We start from the raw sequence: 18,616 nt of genomic DNA, 5'->3' as shown, positions 1-18,616 counted from the left end.
GGGACACCAGTAAGAGTTGAGTTTGCATGGCTAATTATAGGAGCCCAGTACTTGATTCATAATAGATGCTCAGTGAATGGTGTGATGCTTTGCAAAATGGAACTCATTAGTTTCTTTCATTCCCTATATTTTATTTCTGTGGATGGCATTTTCATTACAGGCAACCTAGGAATCTTAGGTTCCTACCTCTTGCCTTGAACAATTCCAAGGTTATATTCATATTGCCTTATTTTATAGGCTCATATTTCTTCCTAGGACATTTACAGTAGTCTTCTGACTGGTTTTCTGTAACACTCTCCCCCCCTTTTTTTCCTTTCTTCTGGCTATTTTCTATGCTGCTGCCAATTTGATATTTTTGAAGACAAACCTGCTTATCTCTCACCCTTGCCTAAATTTTGTTTTTTTACTTTTCAGTTGCTTTTAGATAACTTCCAAAATCCTCAGCTTAGCATAATGTAGTCCCTTTGTGTTTTCAACCAGCTTACTTCTCCAGTCTTCACTGGCGCTACACTTCAGCTGTACTGAAGTATTTGTAACTTTTTGAACACACATGCTATTTTTATAGTTTGTGCAATTCCTCAATATAGTAGTTGTGCTGTTTTTATTTATGTAATGTCTCTGCTTGGAATCCCTTTCCCTCCTTAACCAGCTAGCCACTCCCTCATCTTTCAAACTTCAACTAAAGTCTCTACATAAAGGTTCAGTGTCCTCTTTTGGTGCCATCGTCATGTTTGGCATACATGAAGCATTCAGCTCTCTGTATTGGAGTTGAATATTTACTTTTTCCTTCACCATTGGGTGCTAGGAAGCTGTTTCAGTAAAGAAATTCTTGGGCCTAAGTCCAGATTTAGTGAATCAAAATTTCCAGTGATGAGATGCAGTTCATGTATTTTTTAAAAAGCTCTCCCTGATGATCCTCATGTGCATCTTGGTTAAGACCCATATCTTGAAGAGTCTTTCAGCCTTTGTCTCCAGTGCCTGGCAAATAGTATGTACCTCATAAATGATGAATGACTACATTATGTCATCAGGGCATATTGAAGAGACTTATTGAGTGGAGTGTTTTATTTTGAAGACGATTAAGATGTCATTTTGAATTGATTGGTATAAGGTGGAACAGAATGTAGGGTCTTGAATACTGAGAGGCTTTTGGGCCTGAAGGTGAGGAGTCAGTAAACATTTTTTGAAGGGCTGCATTAAAATTTTAAAGTAATTGCTATCAGCTCTTATTATGGGTTTTATGCTTTTTTCCTCCGCTCCCCCCCTTTTTTGTTCCTTGAAACCATATCAGAGATAGCCAGACAAGGGGCTATAGGAACAAGGTTTACTTTCCTGAATTTGTAAAACATTGAAACTTGTTTCTGTTCCCAGTCACATCACATATTGGGAAACAGAGCCATATCCATTTCAACTTTTCAAGCTTCATTCCTATTCTCAGAAGTGGATTTTTTTTTAGAAAAAAATATCTTTATTGATTTCAGAGAGAGGAAGGAAGAAGAGAGAGAGAGATAGAAACATCAATGATGAGAGAGTCATTGATTGGCTGCCTCCTGCATGCCCCTGACTGGGGATCGAGCCTGCAACCGGGCATGTGCTCTGACCGGGAATTGAACCTTGATGTCCTGGATCCTAGGCCGATGCTGAACTGCTGAGCCACGCCTGGCCGGGCAGAAGTGAATTTTTTAAAGTGGATTTATTGGGGTGACATTGGTTAATAAAATTATATAGGATTCAGGTATACAGTTTTATAATACATCACCTGTATATTGTGTTGTGTTTACCATGCCAAGTCCAGTCTCCTTCTATCACCATTTATTCCCCCCATACCCTTCTACTTCCCCCTACCCAGAAGTGAATTTTTTTTTTTTTAAAATATATCTTTATTGATTTCAGAGAGAGGAAAGGAGAGGGAGAGACAGAGATAGAAACATCAATGATGACAGAGTCATTGATAGAGTCCGCAACCTGGGCATGTGCCCTGACTGGGAATCGAACCCCGATCGCCTGGATCCTAAGTTGACGCTCAACCGCTGAGCAGAAGTGAATTTTATCATCTAGGTTAGTTCAAGAAGATAGCATCCTTATGAAGACAGAACGAAAGTTGTCATTTACCTCTATATTGTCAACAGTTAACAGCTCTTCAGACTAGTGACTTTGTTTTCTCATTAGAAGCCTTTTAAGAGATGCAGTTTGGGTTTACAATTCCTATTGGCACACAGTATATAAAATACAGACAGTGTATCTATTAGAATGAAAAGTGTTCTATATTATGGTTGTGGGTTTTGTTCTAAAGTGGAATTTTAAAAACAGCTTTATTGAGATATAATTCACATACCATACAGTTTACCTATTTAAAATGTACTCTTCAGTCCTGGCTGGCTAGTTCAGTTGGTTAGAGCTTCATCTTGATATGGCAAGGTTGGGGGTTTGGTCCCTGGTCAGGGCACATACAAGAAGCAACCAATGAATGCATTAATAAGTGGAACAACAAATGATTGTTTCTCTCTCACTCTCACTGTCTTTCTCATTTTTCCTCAGTCAAATCAATTAAAAAAACACTTGCCCTGGCCAAGTTGTTCAGTTAGTTGGAGTGGTTGTAGGTTCGTATTCTGAGAGGTTGCAAGTTTGATCCCCGGTCAGGGCACGTACAGGAGGCAACTGATTGATGTTCCCCTCTCACATCCATGTTTCTTTCCCTCCCTCTCTTTCTCTCTCTTAAAAAAATAAGAATAAAAAGCATCCAGAGCCTTCATTAGGGTTTCCAGTTTAAAATATAAAAAAAACCCTCTGTATAGTTTTTAAGAGCCATTGTTCATAGGAGTACGATAATTAAAAAAAAAAAAATCTTTATTGATTTCAGAGAGAGGGAGAGAGAGGAGAGATAGAAACATCAATGATGAGAGAGTCGTCATTAATCGGCTGCCTCCTGCACGCCCCTGACTGGGGATCGAGCCCACAACTGGGGTATGTGCCCTTACCGGCAATCAAACTTCAATCTCCTGGATCCAAGTCAATGCTTAATTGCTGAGCCATGCCCTGCTGGGCAGTACGATACTTTATTTTGAGCGATTTATCCCGGATTGATGTACTTTTGGGTGGTTTTCAGCTTTTGACATTCTAAACAATGCCTTTAGAAGTCAAATGTTTACAAAGTGAAACTGACAGATCAGACAAAGAATATATTTAAAAATTTGTTACGTATTTCCACCACATCGTTCTCCAGGTAGATTGAACCAATTTAAAGTTCCATCAACGCTGAGTATTCTTTATTTTTTCTTTTGGTGTATATATTATTTTCCTAGATAAGACTGCTTTAAAACTTTTTTGTATGTTTTTATTGATTTCAGAATGAGAAAGGGAGAGGAAGATAGAAACATCGGTGAGAGAGTCATTGTTCAGCTGCCTCCTGCACGCCCCCCACTGGGGATCGAGCCTGCAACCCAGGCATGTGCCCTGACTGGGAATTGAACCACGACCTCCTGAATCACTGTTCAATGCTCAACTGGCTGAGCCAGGCCAGCTGGGCTCTTATAGTATTTTTATAGTTCTGTTTTTGTACTTTCATATTTAATTCATCTGGAGTTTATTTCTGTGTATCATAAGGACATCTCTCAGGTATCCTTCAAGTCCTAATTTTACTTTTCTCAAATGAGCAACTAGGGATCCTAGTGCTATTTATAATATGAAAAACCTTTATAGTAAATTAAGTCTTCCTATGTATGTGGATCTGCTTTGACATGTTTGTTTTATTGATGTGTTTATTTTTACTCTTGGGTGAGAATTAAAAAAAAAAGTTTTTATTGATTTTAGAGAGGAAGGGAGAGAGAGAGAAACATGGATGAGAGAGAGAACATCGATTGTCTGCCTCCAGTACACCCCTATGGAGTACTGAGCCTGAAACCCGGGCATGTGCCCTGACTGGGAATGGAACCAGTGATCTCTTGGTGCATGGGACTTGACGCTCAACCAACTGAGCCATACCAGCCAGGGCCCAAAAAAATATTTTTATCGAGGTATAATTGACATAATAAAATGCATACATTTTATTTTTTTTTAATTTTTAAATTGATTTTAGAGAGGGAGGAAGGGAGAGAACAAGAGTGAGGGAGAGAATGGGAGAGAGAGAGAAAGAGAAGGAGAGAGGCATTGATATGAGAGAGACACATCCATTGCTTCCCTCTGGTAGAAGCTCCGACTAGTGGTTGAACCCACAACCTAGGTATGTGCCCTGACTGAGAATTGAACCTTCGACCTTCTGGTGCACAGAATGATGCTCCAACCAACTGAGCCACACCGGCCAGGGCAAATGCACCCGTTTTAAATGTATAATTTGATAAGTTTTGACACCAAAATATTCACTCATGAAACCAGGTCTACACTTTTAATTATTGTATTTTAATGGGATTTAGAATGACATTAAGATAATTGCTAAAGAATAACAAGTATGTGCTGTTGCCCAAGGTTTTGACTTGCAGATTCATTTGCTTGAATATTCCTCTCTCAGGTATCCTTCAAGTCCTTTGCTTAAACGTTACCTTCTCAGGCCTTCCATGTACATTATTTAAATTGCAGTTCTGTCCACTTCCTTGGTTTAATTTTCTCAATATCCTTTATCACCATTTTGTAATTTTCTCTACTTTCCAAAATGTTTACAGTGAGCATTGTTTTTAGAATTCAAAATGATCTAAAAGACATTATTTTTTGATGGTAGGAAAACGTGTTTTGGTTTATTTTTTTAATTTTCAAATTATTTTTGTTTTGATTTTTAAATCCAATTTTAAACATTTATTCCGTGGCATCCATAGTCTCCAAGTTGAAAACCTAATAAATTTGCTATACTTAAAGTCCCTCTCAACCTCAAGAGGGAAAACTTCGTCCATGCTTCATGACCTGACAGTAATACAAACTAACTACCAATTAAGAAACTAAAGAGAGCCCAGCCTCTGCGTGGCTCAGTGGTTGAGCATTGACCTAGGATCCAGGAGATCGAAGTTCAATTCCCAGTCAGGGCACATGCCGGAGTTGTGGGCTTGATCCCCAGTCAGGGACGTGCAGGAGGTAGCTGACCAATGACTCTCTCATCATTGATGTTTCTATCTCTCCCTCTCCCTTCCTCTCTCTGAAATCAATAAAGATATATTTAAAGATATATCATTGGTCAGCCGCAGCCCGCAACCCAGGCATGTGCCCTGACCGGGAATCGAACCCTGATCGCCTGGATCCTAGGTCAGTAACGCTCAACCGCTGAGCCACGCCTGGCCGGGCTAAAGATATATTTAAAAAAAAAAGAAACTAAAGATATACCTGGCCAGTGTGGCTCGGTTGGTTGGTTGGTGTCCTGTGCACCGGAATGTTGCTGGTTCAATTTCTGGTGAGGGCACATGCCCAGGTTTGGCCTCTATACCCAGTAGGGGATATACAGGAGGCAGCCGATCTATGTTTCTCTTTCACATTGATGTTTCTCCCTTCTCTCTAAAAATCAATAATAAAAATAAAATCTTATAAAAAAGAAAAACGAAAGATATAGTAGCTGTTCTTAAAAATGAGCAAATTAAGGTTTACTATACATCAGGTGGGATTATGTAGAGCATTAAACTACACAAATTAATACATATTAGTGATTAAGTTCTGTGTCTTCCTTAATATTCTATCTCTTGTTTAAGAACCATTTTCATTAGTATATTTTTTAAAATATTTCTTCTTTTTTGTCTCAGTACTTTTTTAAAAAATTTCAGAGTAGATAGAACTCTATTAAAATATTTTTCCCCACAGATAAAGTTTTGGATTTATGTATTATGTTCTGTCTTAGGATCATAAAGTCCAGAATGATCTATTTGATATGCTTGGTAGCTGCTCACTTAATTATGTTGTCATGATTTACCAGGATAGACTTACTCATTGGAAATTCCCTATTCCCTTACATACTACAATTAATAGAACGTTGAAACAAATGAGGAGTGAGGATAGTGTCAAGGCTTGCTGAATGGATGAAGACATTTTGTAGGCTCCCCCCCAAGACCAGTGATAATGAACTGTTCAACTTGAGAAACTTTCCCTAATAAATATTAGGTTAATTATATAGATAGCTTTTGTTATCCCACCAGAGATTTTTTTCCCTTTACATCTAAAAATACAGGGTGTGGCAAAAGTAGTTTTACAGACGTGAGTTGCAAAAATAGTTTATTCTTGTATTATTTATTAATTATTGTATTATTTTTCATATGAACAATTGTAAATCTACTTTTGCCCTACCCTGTATATCAGCCATCTTGCAGATGTTTAAAACAAGGGTTATTTTTAATTTAATTTTTAAATACATCTTTGTTGATTTCAGAGAGAGGAAGGGAGAGGGAGAGAGAAACATCAATGATGAGAGTTGTCATTGATCGGCTGCCTCCTGCACGCCCCCAACTGGGGATTGAGCCCACAACCTGGGCATGTGCCCTGACTGGGAATTGAACTTCGATGTCCTGGATCGTAGGTCGATGCTCAACCAGTGAGCCACGCGTGGCCCGGCAAAGGGTCATTTTTTTATTGGTGATGAATGTAATTTTGTTTCTCAATATAAGGACCCTTTCCATGTCCTAATTCCATTTTGTGTATTTTCATAAACAGTTCTTTAAAACTCAAAACTGTTTCTTTTAGATCTTTGATTCTGGATAGTGCACCATGGTATCTGCTTTATTTTGTTCTTTGTGGTTTAATGTTCAGTAGTACCTGCTTGAAAAACTAATAAATTACAATTCATAAAGTATTTGGATCATTAACTTCTTAAATTCGGATTCCTTTGTGTCTAAGTTTCAGTTTTTTTTCTTTATATTTTTATTTATTTATTTATATATATATATATATATATACACACACACACACACACACACACACATATATCTTTATTGATTTCAGAGAGAGGAAAGGAGAGGGAGAGAGAGAGACAGAAACATCAATGATGAGAGAGTCATTGATCGAGCCAGCAACCCGGGCATGTGCCCTGACTGGGAATCGAACCCCGATTGCCTGGATCCCAGGTCGACGCTCAACTGCTGAGCCATGCCCGGCCGGGCTTTCTTTATATTTTTATTATTATTATTTCTATTTTTTAAAATATGTTTTTATTGATTTTTTTAGACAGAGAGAAAGGGAGAGGGAGAGAGAGATAGAAACATCGATGAGAGAGAACATCGATTGGCTGCCTCTTCCTGATGCTCCTCACTGTGGATCGAGTTCACAACCCAGGCATGTTCCCTGACCAGGAACTGAACTGGCAACCTCTTGGTGCATGGGTTGACACTCAGCCACTGAGCCACACCTGCTGGGCTTCAGTTTTTTTTCTTTGCCTGACTTGTTGGCTGGCAAAAAGAGACAAAATTCTAAGTTGAGAGGTAGGAGGAGAATCAGGAGACTTGGTGGTATGGAAGTCAAGGAATGAAGGAATTTTAGTTGGTAACTGTACTGAGATTCTTTTTAACAAAATGAGAACTGAAAGAACATGGGCTTGAGCTAGTGATGATTTTTTTTTTTTTTTAAAGTTTCTGAATGGATGAGAATTGAGAATGGAAATTTCTCCAAATTGATAATTTAGCTTGGAATTGAGAAGAGAGAAAAATGAAAGTACTTTGAAATGCTAAGTTTTAGAAAATAAGTTAGATATTCACATGGTTAGGTACTTGTAATATATTGAGTATGGAAATGGCAAAATAGAGCCTCCTCCTGCCCTTGCCCCCCTTTCCCCCCTTTTCCCTAAGGAATGAGCAAAGCATGCCCTGTACTAACTAAGGGTAGGGAAAGAAGGCATGAATCTGTGGAGGAGGCATTTCAGAAGCTTAAACAGAATGATCCGTGAAGTGTATACAGTTGAATAAGTGCCTACTAAATTGGACATTTTTGCCTCGTTTAATCATTATAACAAACTTGTAAAGTAGCCCATCTCAGTTTTACATATGAGGAAACACTGAAGTGTGTATCATTCATTGGTGATTCTGATAAGTGTCACCAGTGGGGCACTGGGACTGGTAAGTAGGGCTTCCTTCCAAGGGAGGATGGGTAGGGTAGGCACTTCAGAATATGGTTCTTAAAATAAGGAGTTGCGATGTTTTTGCTTAATTTTGTATTTTTCAAATGTGATGTATAGTTCTGAGTTTATCTGTTTTGATTTTATAACTTCCTGTGTGGTAAAGCACAAACTTAATTTGCTAAATTATGGTTCTAGTTAGGACAGTCCCTGTTCGAAGAAGGCAGATATTGAGGCTTACAAAAGAAAGTTCTGGGGCTGGGAAATGGAAGGGTAACTCAGAAGCATAGGTCATATATGCGGATGGTATCATTGGGGGGGATGAAGAGAGGAATGTAGAGGTAGTCAGGCACTGAAGTGGTCATCTTGCTTTAACTCTTTAATAGAGTGGGGCCCGGCCCGCGTATCTCAGTGGTTGAGCACTAACCTATGGTCCAGGAGATTGCGGTTTGATTCCCGGTCAGGGTTGTGGGCTCAATCCCCAGTGGGGAGCATGCAGGACTCTCATCATTGACATTTCTTTCTCTCTCTCCCTTCCTGTCTCTGAAATCAGTAAAGATATATTTAAAAAATAAAGGGAGTGGGAGGTGTCTTTATGGGGAGGGGCAGCAGTAGAGAAAGTTACATTACTGGCAGGTAGTCCAAAGGAAAAAATAGGAAATAATTTTGTGAAACCAAAGGAGATAGATAAGATCAGTTAGTGGAAGGGAGTCTTAGAGACATTTAGGAAAAGTGAAGAAATTAGTAAGTAGTACTAGACGTTAACATTGGCTACTTAAATCGAATTCTAGAGAAAGGGGAGTTTGAGTATAAGAACTTGAAAAGATTATTTGTCTTGATAGGAGCGTTTACTCTGATTATAGTAATTTACAGCCAGCTTTTCTCCTTTATGATAGAAAAGGCTTTTTGTTATCGGCCTATAATATTATTCACATTCCTCTGTCTTCATTCTTTGATTTCTCTTGATTCCTGAACATCATCTTCTGATCATTAGTTTTGTTTCCTAGGAAGAATTTTGTCTGGAGAGTCTGCCTGGTGTTGATGAACCATACTAGGTGTAGCTCCCATTTTAAAAAAATAAGTTCCCTACTAGTTAAAAACAGTTTTGTGAGAATGATTTGTTTTGTCTGGTGCAGTCAACTATGGACAAATGGTTTAAAATGGAGTTTCTGGGCTTCACAGAGTGAGGGTGCTTTCTCAGCAGTCCTCTTTAGGAGGTAGGAGGGGCAATATACAGAGGTAGGTGAGGCAGAGGGAGATACCCTGAAAAAGGAAGGGCTGGAGATCAAGAGAGTGAGAGAGGAGATCTGAGAGAGTGAGCTAGTGAGCAAATAAGTGGTGAGAGAGAATGATGGGTGGGAAGATAGAAAGGGGTGGAAATTGCTACATGGGGAGGCTGGGCATATTTTGAAGGTAAGGGGAGGAGACAGTGGAAAGCAAAGACAAGACCGTGAAAGCATACTTATCAAAGCCAACAGCAGAAACATGAGGCAGTTTTATTGGGGTGGAAACTTCCTGTGGCTGTATGGAGGCAGCTTGTGATGTAGAAAGGACCTTGCTTGTTAAATTGGAAGACCTGGATTTAGATCCTAGCAGTGCCGTTTAAGTCCTCTTCCCTACTTAACAGTGGTTGGGGAAGTCATTTATCTGAAAACACTGTTTTTTTAATCTCTTAAATGGGAATAATTTCAGTGAGAACGTAGTGATGATTATATAAATATACATACTGCATGTTCTGTCTTTGCTTACTTAGTCCTCCTACATTTTCCGTTGGAAATAATAAATAGAATTTCCAGTGTTCTTGGTTAAAACTATTTGTAGATTTTTGGGTTTTTAAGAAATGTCTAGCTCCAATTAAATGTATGATTAGATTCCACAGAAAGAGCTAGATACAGAGCTCTGTGCATTTGATTTATATGGTTTGTAAATGTTAACTCAAAATGATTTCATCTACCATGTAGAGTTTCCAGCTAACAGCCTGTCCTCATCCCCCCAACCCCTACCCCTTTATTTTTACTGCATATAGTTTAGGAGCCTATTCAGCGTGCTTACCTAAAACACTTTACAGTTTGGTCACTTTCTGTTTCAAGGCCTTTTCAAACTGTTTTACCTCAATAACAAGGCTTGTCTCTGTCTTTGTTCTCTTGGCTGAATTTTAGCTTCATTTTGAAATAAAAAAAACAAATTATTTTTATCATTTACAAATTTTATTATTTTTAAAATTGATTTTTAGAGAGAGGAAGGGAGAAAGAGAGAGGGAAACATCACTATGAGAGTGAAACCGGTTATCAATCGATTATTGATCAGCTGCCTCCTGCATGCCCCCTACAGGGGATCAAGTCCAAAACCTGGGCATATGCCCTGATCGGGAATCGAACCTGCAACCTTTCAGTGCATGGGACAAAGCCCAAACAACTGAGTCACACCGGCCAGGGCTATTTTGAATTTTATAAATTTATATTTTTAGCAAGCATCCCAAAGCTGTTCCATCTTAGTGACACAATGTGTCATTTGTAGCATAATATCAGCTCTGAGTTTTGAAAATAGTGTGATTTAAAACTGTATATATATTTTTTAAGTCCTCACGTGAGGATATTTTTTCCATTGCTTTTTAGAGAGTGGAAGGGAGGGAGAGAGAGAAAGAGAAACGGAGAAAGAGAAAGAAAAACATTGATGTGAGAGAGACACATGGATTGGTTGCCTTCTGCAGGTTCCCAGGGATTGAGCCTGCAATCGAGGTATGTGCCCTTGCCTGGAATTGAACCCGGGACCCTTCAGTCTGTGGGCTGACCCTTTAACCACTGAGCCAAACTGGCTAGGGCTGAAACTGTATTTTTATGGGGTGTCAGTTCAGTTAAATTAAGATTATTGGGTGATACACAAACAGCATGTTAATAAAATCGTTAAGTTGGTTCTCTGAGCTGTATCCTGGTGGCCTCCCCTACACGCCCCTACTGGGGATTGAGCCCACAAACTTTTGGTGTACAGGCTGATGCTCCAACCAACTGAGCCACCTGGCCAGGGCAAATTTTGATTGTTTTCAATAATCTATTTCATACTTCATTCTTGATCTTAACATTACCTTGTAGTAATAACAGTAGTGATGAGTTAATTGAAGCCCAGAAAGATTGTCATGATGTGGGTAGTACATTTACTGCTAGGTAAAGTTTGAAGGAATTCTTGTGATATGTGCTATTTTTTCCCTCTCTGATATTGAGATTTTTGGAGCCTCCCTGAGATCTTCCAGTATGGAGAAATGTTCAGGCACTCTGTTGTATAGTTGGCAGCACCTTTCCTTGGGGTTTATCAAAGAAACACTGAGTTGGATCAAATGAGTTCCCTAATTTATATGTTCCTAGTTGGGGACTAGGGGACAAGTATTGTGGTCTTTCACTCAGCAACCAGGTTTAGGTTACATAATCATCTTCATGTGTAATTGCTCTTCAGTATGTTGATCTTTACTTATTAAATTAAAATGTATGAAAAATAGCCAACATAATTCTTACGTGCTGTAATTTGCTTTTTCTTTTTTTGGATTATGTATTTTTCATGTTTTGAAAACAAAAGGGAATGGGAGGGGAGAAAGCAGGGGTCATTGCTGAACCCTGATGGTTAAAGGTAAGTGAATGTTTAATCTCAATCACTTGAAAATTGTTACTGTCTTTGTCAGTTCTGAAAGTCAACATAGAAAAGCTTTTCAGTTGTGTTTAATATGTATGTAAAATTCAAGATGCTAACTTGAAACTTTCCCTCCTCTATTCTGAACAATAGGTACGTTCTATGGATGAACTGAATCATGATTTTCAAGCACTTGCTCTGGAGGGAAGAGCGATGGGAGAGGTAAGTGAACTGGTGTGTCAGAAAAGGGGGCCTGTTTTTAAGGGAAGGTTGGAGCTGTCTTTCATCAGATGTGTCTGAATCTAGTCTCCAGAAGTATGTGCTTGCTTTTCCTTGTTGCCATTCTCATGATAGGAATGGAAGATTGCAGAATTTTGCCAAAACAATCTCATTATAAGAAGATTGTTAACCTTAGCCTAATGTATTAAAAACAAAATAAAGCAACCAAAATATGAGCACAAATTATTTAGTATTTAGTCAGTTGTAAATTGAAGTGTTAAAATTTTACAAAGTAATTTAATTTTACATGCATCCAACATCCTTTGCTTCATTTTCCATTTGCTGGAGGAAGGGAGACTTAGATTGTTGCTCATCAGAATGTGATAACCTATTTTTACAGTAGTGCCATTTTTGAGGAAGTTGTTTAGAGGTCCATTGTGAAGAGGAAGTTGTTAGTTTTCTGGTAAAATAATTCCAGTAGTAGAGGCCTGAGTCAGTTATTCCTTATGTACATAGATTTCAGAAACAAGAATTTTGGTTTGTTTGTAATGTTTAAAATTTGCAAAAACAAAATTTACTATCATCCATTATATTGTTAGGGAAGATTGCCATAATTCTAAAAGAAAGGGGAGTATAGATGAAGTACAGCTGATTTCTGGTGATTCTAGTTGTTGACAATAAGAATGTATTGATGATAATAAGGTAGAACATACAGTTTGAATTGCTAAAGATGCTACAGGTTCATAAATTGGGGGCTCTGGCTTGTGATTTTCTTGTTCTAGAGTTACCTTAGGTTTTTTTCTTCTGTTTTATTTTTTGTGTATCTAATATTTAAAATTTTCCACATCTATTTAAATGTTTTAAATGAAGGGATAATAGCTATTATTCTGCATTCTTTTTTGATACCATTCATTAAGTACATTTGTTCTTTGATTTAGCCAGAATTCTTTGCTCCAGGCACTGTGCTAGGGTCTGAGGATTCAAAATTAAGATAATTCCTTTCCTCATTTATAACAAATATTCATAGACTGCCCTTATGGATGGATATTAAATGGTTAAACTCATTTGGTGTTTTGGTCTTGAGATTCTTCCTTTGTTAAAAGATTTTTTTTTTTTAAACATATCTTTATTGATTCCAGAGAGAGGAAGGGAGAGGGAGAGAGAGAGATAGAAACATCAATGATGAGAGAGTTATTGATCGGCCGCCTCCTGCATGCCCCGACTAGGGATTGAGCCCGCAACCTGGGCATGTGCCCTGACCTGGAATCAAACCCCGATCACCTGGATCCTAGGTCAACGCTCAACCGCTGAGCTATGCCCGGCCAGGCAAAAGATTTTGTTTTCAACTTCTCTGAATCCTCTTGTGGCCAGAGTCCAATGTCCTATAATCTTAGGTTCATGGGTTTTAGATTCATGTTCTTGTTTTCCCCCTCGAGCTTTAAGAGAAGATTGATAGGTGTCATTGTGTTTCCTGTGCCTGTGTAATACTGTCAAAACTGCACATCAATAAACCATATATGGTTATTGGGTAAAAGATTTTCTAAAATAACTTCTGGAGCAAAGTTTGAACAGAAAGTTAACAGATGTGTCTGATACTAAGTATAGATGGGGAAACATTTATCTTCTTCTTCACTCATGTGATTCTAACCTGGTCCACTCCACCAAAAAGCTAATCCCAGATTCTAAATCAAAGTAATGTCCTGTTGCTGTTTTGCAAGCAGGACTTCAAATAATCTCTAAAGACTTAATTCTAATTGAAGAATAGTGAACAGAATTGAGTAAAAAGTGAATTTTACTTAAACGACACAACAAATATTTTTTAAATCTTTTTTTTTTTGGTCCAAAAATACCTTTTCCTCAAGGTCTTCAAACCTCATTCTCCTTTTGTTAGAAATGCTATTTTTGGATATACATATAGAATTCCTCAGACCTGTATGTAAGTATAGTAAATACATACACATGCAATATCTCATCAGTAACACTTTATCAGGCCAGTACTATTATGCAGATAAGGAAAAATGCCAATAGAAACGAATCACTTTGCTCAGGGTCACACAGCTGTTAAGTGCTGGAGCTGGGATTCTGACCTGGCTTCCTCTCCAAAGCATGTGCCCTTAGAATAAACAAAGCCAATACTTGCAAAATGATTGACGGTGAAAAATCTCATTTTAGTAAGCTTTGTTAAAATTGATTTTGGGGAGGATTTCAGAAATGCTTAATATACTTCCCTCTCAAAATACAAATACTTACTAAAATTATGTTTTGAAAGCATAACCAGTGTTTAGGCACAAAGGGGACAAACTAAGTATGGAGTAGTTTTTTCTTTAGCTAGTTGAGGAAGCAGTGAATACATATGACAATAGAGAGAGTGCAGTTTTTTCTATGTATGGTTTGAGTTTACAAAAGGGAGAGATCAGGCCTTGACTGGTGTGACTTAGTTGGTTGGAGTGTTGTCCATACACAGACAGGTCTCAGGTTTGATTTCCGGTCAGGGCACATACCTGAGTTGCGGGTTTGATCCTCTGCAACAGATAAATTTCTCTCCCTTCCTCTCTCTCTTAAAATCACTGAACATGTCTTCGGGTCGGGTGAGGATTTAAAAAAAAAGGGAGTGATCAGTATTGGCAGGACTAATTTGTGATTACTTGAATGGAGGGGGAGGTATAAGACTTGGAAAACATCCTCTAGTTAGGTAGGATTCCCAAGGTGCAAATTTGGAGGATGTTTTTTGCACTGATAAAAGGGCGATCAGCATCAAAGAAATGAAGAAAATAAGCTTTTATAATAAAATTTTTAAGAAAGCACAGCTTCTAGTTAAACTTCATTAAATTTCCTTCCCTTTAAGCAGTAAAAAATCTCTCTGGGAGGGGATGTGTATAAATATAAAATTTACCCATATAAACATTAAAATTTCAAGTAAATTTCATGGACTTTTAAGCTAGGCATGGTATATTTTTGCTGCAGTTATTTTATGTGTATTTGTGGGGTGGGGAGAAGAGAAGAAAGAAAGGGACGCCTCATTAGAGTAAACTACCTATGTTCAAGAATGTATGAATCTTTATAATTCAAAGAGAATTGACTACATTAAAAGTAATTGGTCTTTAGTAACGTTCAGGCTGCATGGCTTCATTTATTTCATCAAAGCCATTACTGCATTCTTTGTGTCACTTTGCAAGATTTAGAGCCCGTCTTAGAAGAAATTTTGCTAAAGAAGTGGCTCCTTAAAACATCACCTTCAGACCTTGCTGGTTGTCTGAATTACAACTCTTAGCTGAAGGATTCAGTACAAGTGCTTTACTTGCCCCCTATTCTAGAAAGTTGACATAAAAAGAAAGATAGGAAAATGTTTTAGGATTAAGGCTACACTTTATTTTCAGATATTTCATCCACTGCTTGCTTAGCCCCTTTCATTCAACTTAAAGTCAAAGTTCTGAAAAGTTTAAAGGCACATATTTGAGCATCTTCTTTATGCACATATGATAAGATGAGTCTGGTAGTTGTGTATTCAAGAGTGTATCTTTGTAGTACTTAGCAAGGCTCACTGACCTTGGGTTTCTGAACTCTGCTTCTACATTGGTTTGGTTTATAATTTTGCATGCATGACCACCTGTAGGAGGGCAGCATTATTACTGTTCATGTTCCTGAAAAGGGATGGATTTGCAAAGAGGAGAGCCATTCTAATTGGAGAGTACTTTGAGAGCCTTTGACAGAAGAGGCATTTTATTCTGTGTAATTGGTTTTCTAACTTAAAAACTAAGGACTTTTTTTCTTACGATTACTTAATGTTTTATATGTGGTAAACTTGACAACTTTCAGGAACATTAAGATAGTGATTATTTTGAAATAATGTATTTAGATGTGGCCCATCATCTTTGTCTTAGAAAACTAAGCATAGAAAAACTTACCTTTGGTAACGATGAGTTTGTATACCTAAGAAAGGAAATCTGGATAGTGCTCCTGTATATGGAGTAATGATGAATCCTGACATGTTTCCTGGAAGTAGAATAAAATGGGGTATATTTAAAATATAGCTTCATATTCTCTTTAGACGTTACATAGGAATTCTATCCATAAGTGTGAGACAGCAAGATAGGTTGTAGAGGGAGGACTGTGATAGTGACTTATAGAGCTGGTAACCCAAAGAAGAGTGTAACTTGGTGAGATAGAGATCTCACTGGACCAGAACTTTGAAGCCACAGTTTCCAGTCTTGGCTCAGACATTCATCTTCTTTGGACTTTACTTTTTTCCATCTGTAAGACAAAGTAGGACTAGTTAGCTAGCCAGGATCCTTTCAACTCTAAGATTCTTGGATTTTGCCCATAATTCTATCTGTAAAAATATTGAAAACAATTTATTTCTGGGCTCATCATTCTGTTCCATTGACCTATATGCCTATTTTTTTATGTCAGTACCATGCTGTTTTGATTACTATTGCCTTGTAGTATATTTTATATTAGGTAGCATGATACCTCTAACTTTGTTCTTTTTTCTCAAGATTACTAAGGTTGTTTCGGGTCTTTTGTGGTTCCATATACGTTTTGGGAATATTTTTCTAGTTTTCTGAGCTATGCTATTGTATTTTAATAGGAATTGTGTCGAATCTTTAGATTGCTTTGGGTAGTATATAGTATCATTTTATTTATTTTTATAAGATATATCTATTTTAAATATGTCTTTATTGATTTCAGAGAGAGGAAGGGAGAGGGAGAGAGTAGAAACATCAGTGATGAGTGAGTCATTGATTGGCTGCTCCTGCACATGCCCTACTGGCGGTCCAGCCTGCAGCTCGAGCTTGTGCCCTAACTGGGAATCAAACCGAGAACTCCTGCATCATAGGTCGATGCTCAACTGCTGAGCCACGCTGGCCGGGCTGTAGTATCATTCTAATGATCTTAATTCTTCCTATCTATGAACATGGTATATGCTTCCACTTATTTGTATCTTCTTTAATTTCTTCCTTCAGTATTCTATAATTTTCTGAGTAAAGGTCTTTATGGCCAATTAATATTTGACAAAGGAGGCAAGAACATACAATGGGATAAGGACAGTCTAGTTAATAAATGATGTTGGAAAATTGGACAGATACATGAAAAATTGAAACTAGACCACCTCCTTGGACATCATACACAAGAATAAACTCAAAATGGGTTAAAGACTTAAATGTAAGTCACTAAACCATAACAATCCTAGAAGAAAACATAGGCAATAAAATCTCTGACATTTCTCGTAGCTTTATTATTTCTGATAAATCGCCTTGGGCAAGGGAAGGGAGAAAATAAACAAATGGGACTACATAAAACTAAAAAGTTTTTGCACAGCAAAGGAAGCCATCAAGAAAATGAAAAGACAACCCACTGAATGGGAGAACATATTCACCATTGAAACATCTGAAAAGGGATTAATACCCAAAATTTATAAAGAACTTGTACAACTCAACACAGAAAACAATTCAATCAAACAATCAAAGCACCTGAATAGACACTTCTCCAAAGAGGACATTCAGATGGCCAATAAACATGAAAAGATGCTCAATGTTACTAATCAGAGAAATGCAAATTAAAACCACAATGAGATAGCACCTCACACCTGTCAGAATGGCTGTTATCAATAAATCAGTAAACAGTAAGTATTGGTGAGGATATGGAGAAAAGGAAACCCTCCTGCACTCTTGGTGGGAATGCAAATTGGTGCAGCCATTGTGGAAAACAGTATGGAGTTCCCTCAAAAAACTGAAAATATGGCTGCCTTATGATCTAGCTATTCCACTGCTGGGAATATATCCAACAAAACCTGCAACACTAATTTGAAAGAATATATGCACCCCTATGTTCATTGCAGCATTATTTACAATAGCCAAGATTTGGAAACAGCCCAAGTGCTCACCAGCTGTGGTACGTTTACACAATGGAATACTACTCTGCCTTAAAAAAGAAGGAAATCTTACCTTTTGTGACAGCATGGATGGACCTGCAGAGTATTTTGCTAAGTGAAATAAGCCAGTCAGAGAAAGACAAGTACCATATGGTTTCACTTGTGTGGAATCCAATGAACAAAATAAACTAACAAAATAGAAACAGACTCCTAGATACATAAAACAGACTGACAGCTGTCAGAGGGGAGAGGGGAGAGGAGAGGGTTCTGGTGACAAAGGTGAGGGGATTAAGCAAAAAACAAAGAAAACCAAAAACCAGACACAGTATGGTGAGTATCAGAGGAAAAGAGGGGTACAGGGCGATGGAAGAGGGCAAAGGGGATGAATGGTGGTGGAAAGAGACCTGACTTTGGATGGTGAGCCTACAATGTACGGTACACTTGAAACCTGTGTGATTTTATTAACCAGTGTCACCCCAATTCAATAAAAAGAGAAAACCAAATAAACAGAAAACAGAAATAGTTCTGCTTTTCCTAGGATATTCCATAGGGCATCTAAAAGATGCCCTTTTAGAGTGACTTTGCCTTGCTGATGTAGAAGTTCTGTAACTTTTCATTGGGTTCGCTAAGTGACTCATTTACTAGTCTGCAGCTGCCAAAGACATTGGTTGTCTGTCCATAAGGCTTGTGGGTTGATAATTCCAAAATTAAGACAAGGGAGAGTCTAGTGTGGGTACCAAGTCTGTTAAAAGTTTTTTCCATATCTTTCCATCATGGCAAACAGAATGGCTCATAGACTTGGAGGCTTTTGGGTAGCTAAAAAGGATACTTCCAGGATCTACAGCCCTAGTTCACACTGGCAATTCCTTTCTATTAGAGTCTCCTAAGAGTAACTAAGG

General features: G+C 37.9%; 1 protein-coding gene across 8 annotated transcripts in view; it reads left to right on the top strand.

Moving 5' to 3' along the window:
- PUM1 (pumilio RNA binding family member 1) overlaps nucleotides 1-18,616 on the top strand; it is a 114,509-nt gene that overhangs the window by 14,869 nt on the left and 81,024 nt on the right. For all 8 annotated transcript variants that reach the window (XM_016217276.2, XM_016217250.2, XM_016217243.2 and 5 more), the window contains one exon: nucleotides 11,780-11,848. In XM_016217276.2, coding sequence (XP_016072762.1) covers nucleotides 11,780-11,848 — 69 coding nt within the window. The remainder of the gene's footprint in view (nucleotides 1-11,779; nucleotides 11,849-18,616) is intronic.

This window comes from Miniopterus natalensis, chromosome 9 (genome assembly GCF_054644295.1).
Source record: "Miniopterus natalensis isolate mMinNat1 chromosome 9, mMinNat1.hap1, whole genome shotgun sequence".
Classification (NCBI taxonomy): domain Eukaryota; kingdom Metazoa; phylum Chordata; class Mammalia; order Chiroptera; family Miniopteridae; genus Miniopterus; species Miniopterus natalensis.
This window is presented reverse-complemented; position numbering and strand designations above follow the sequence as displayed.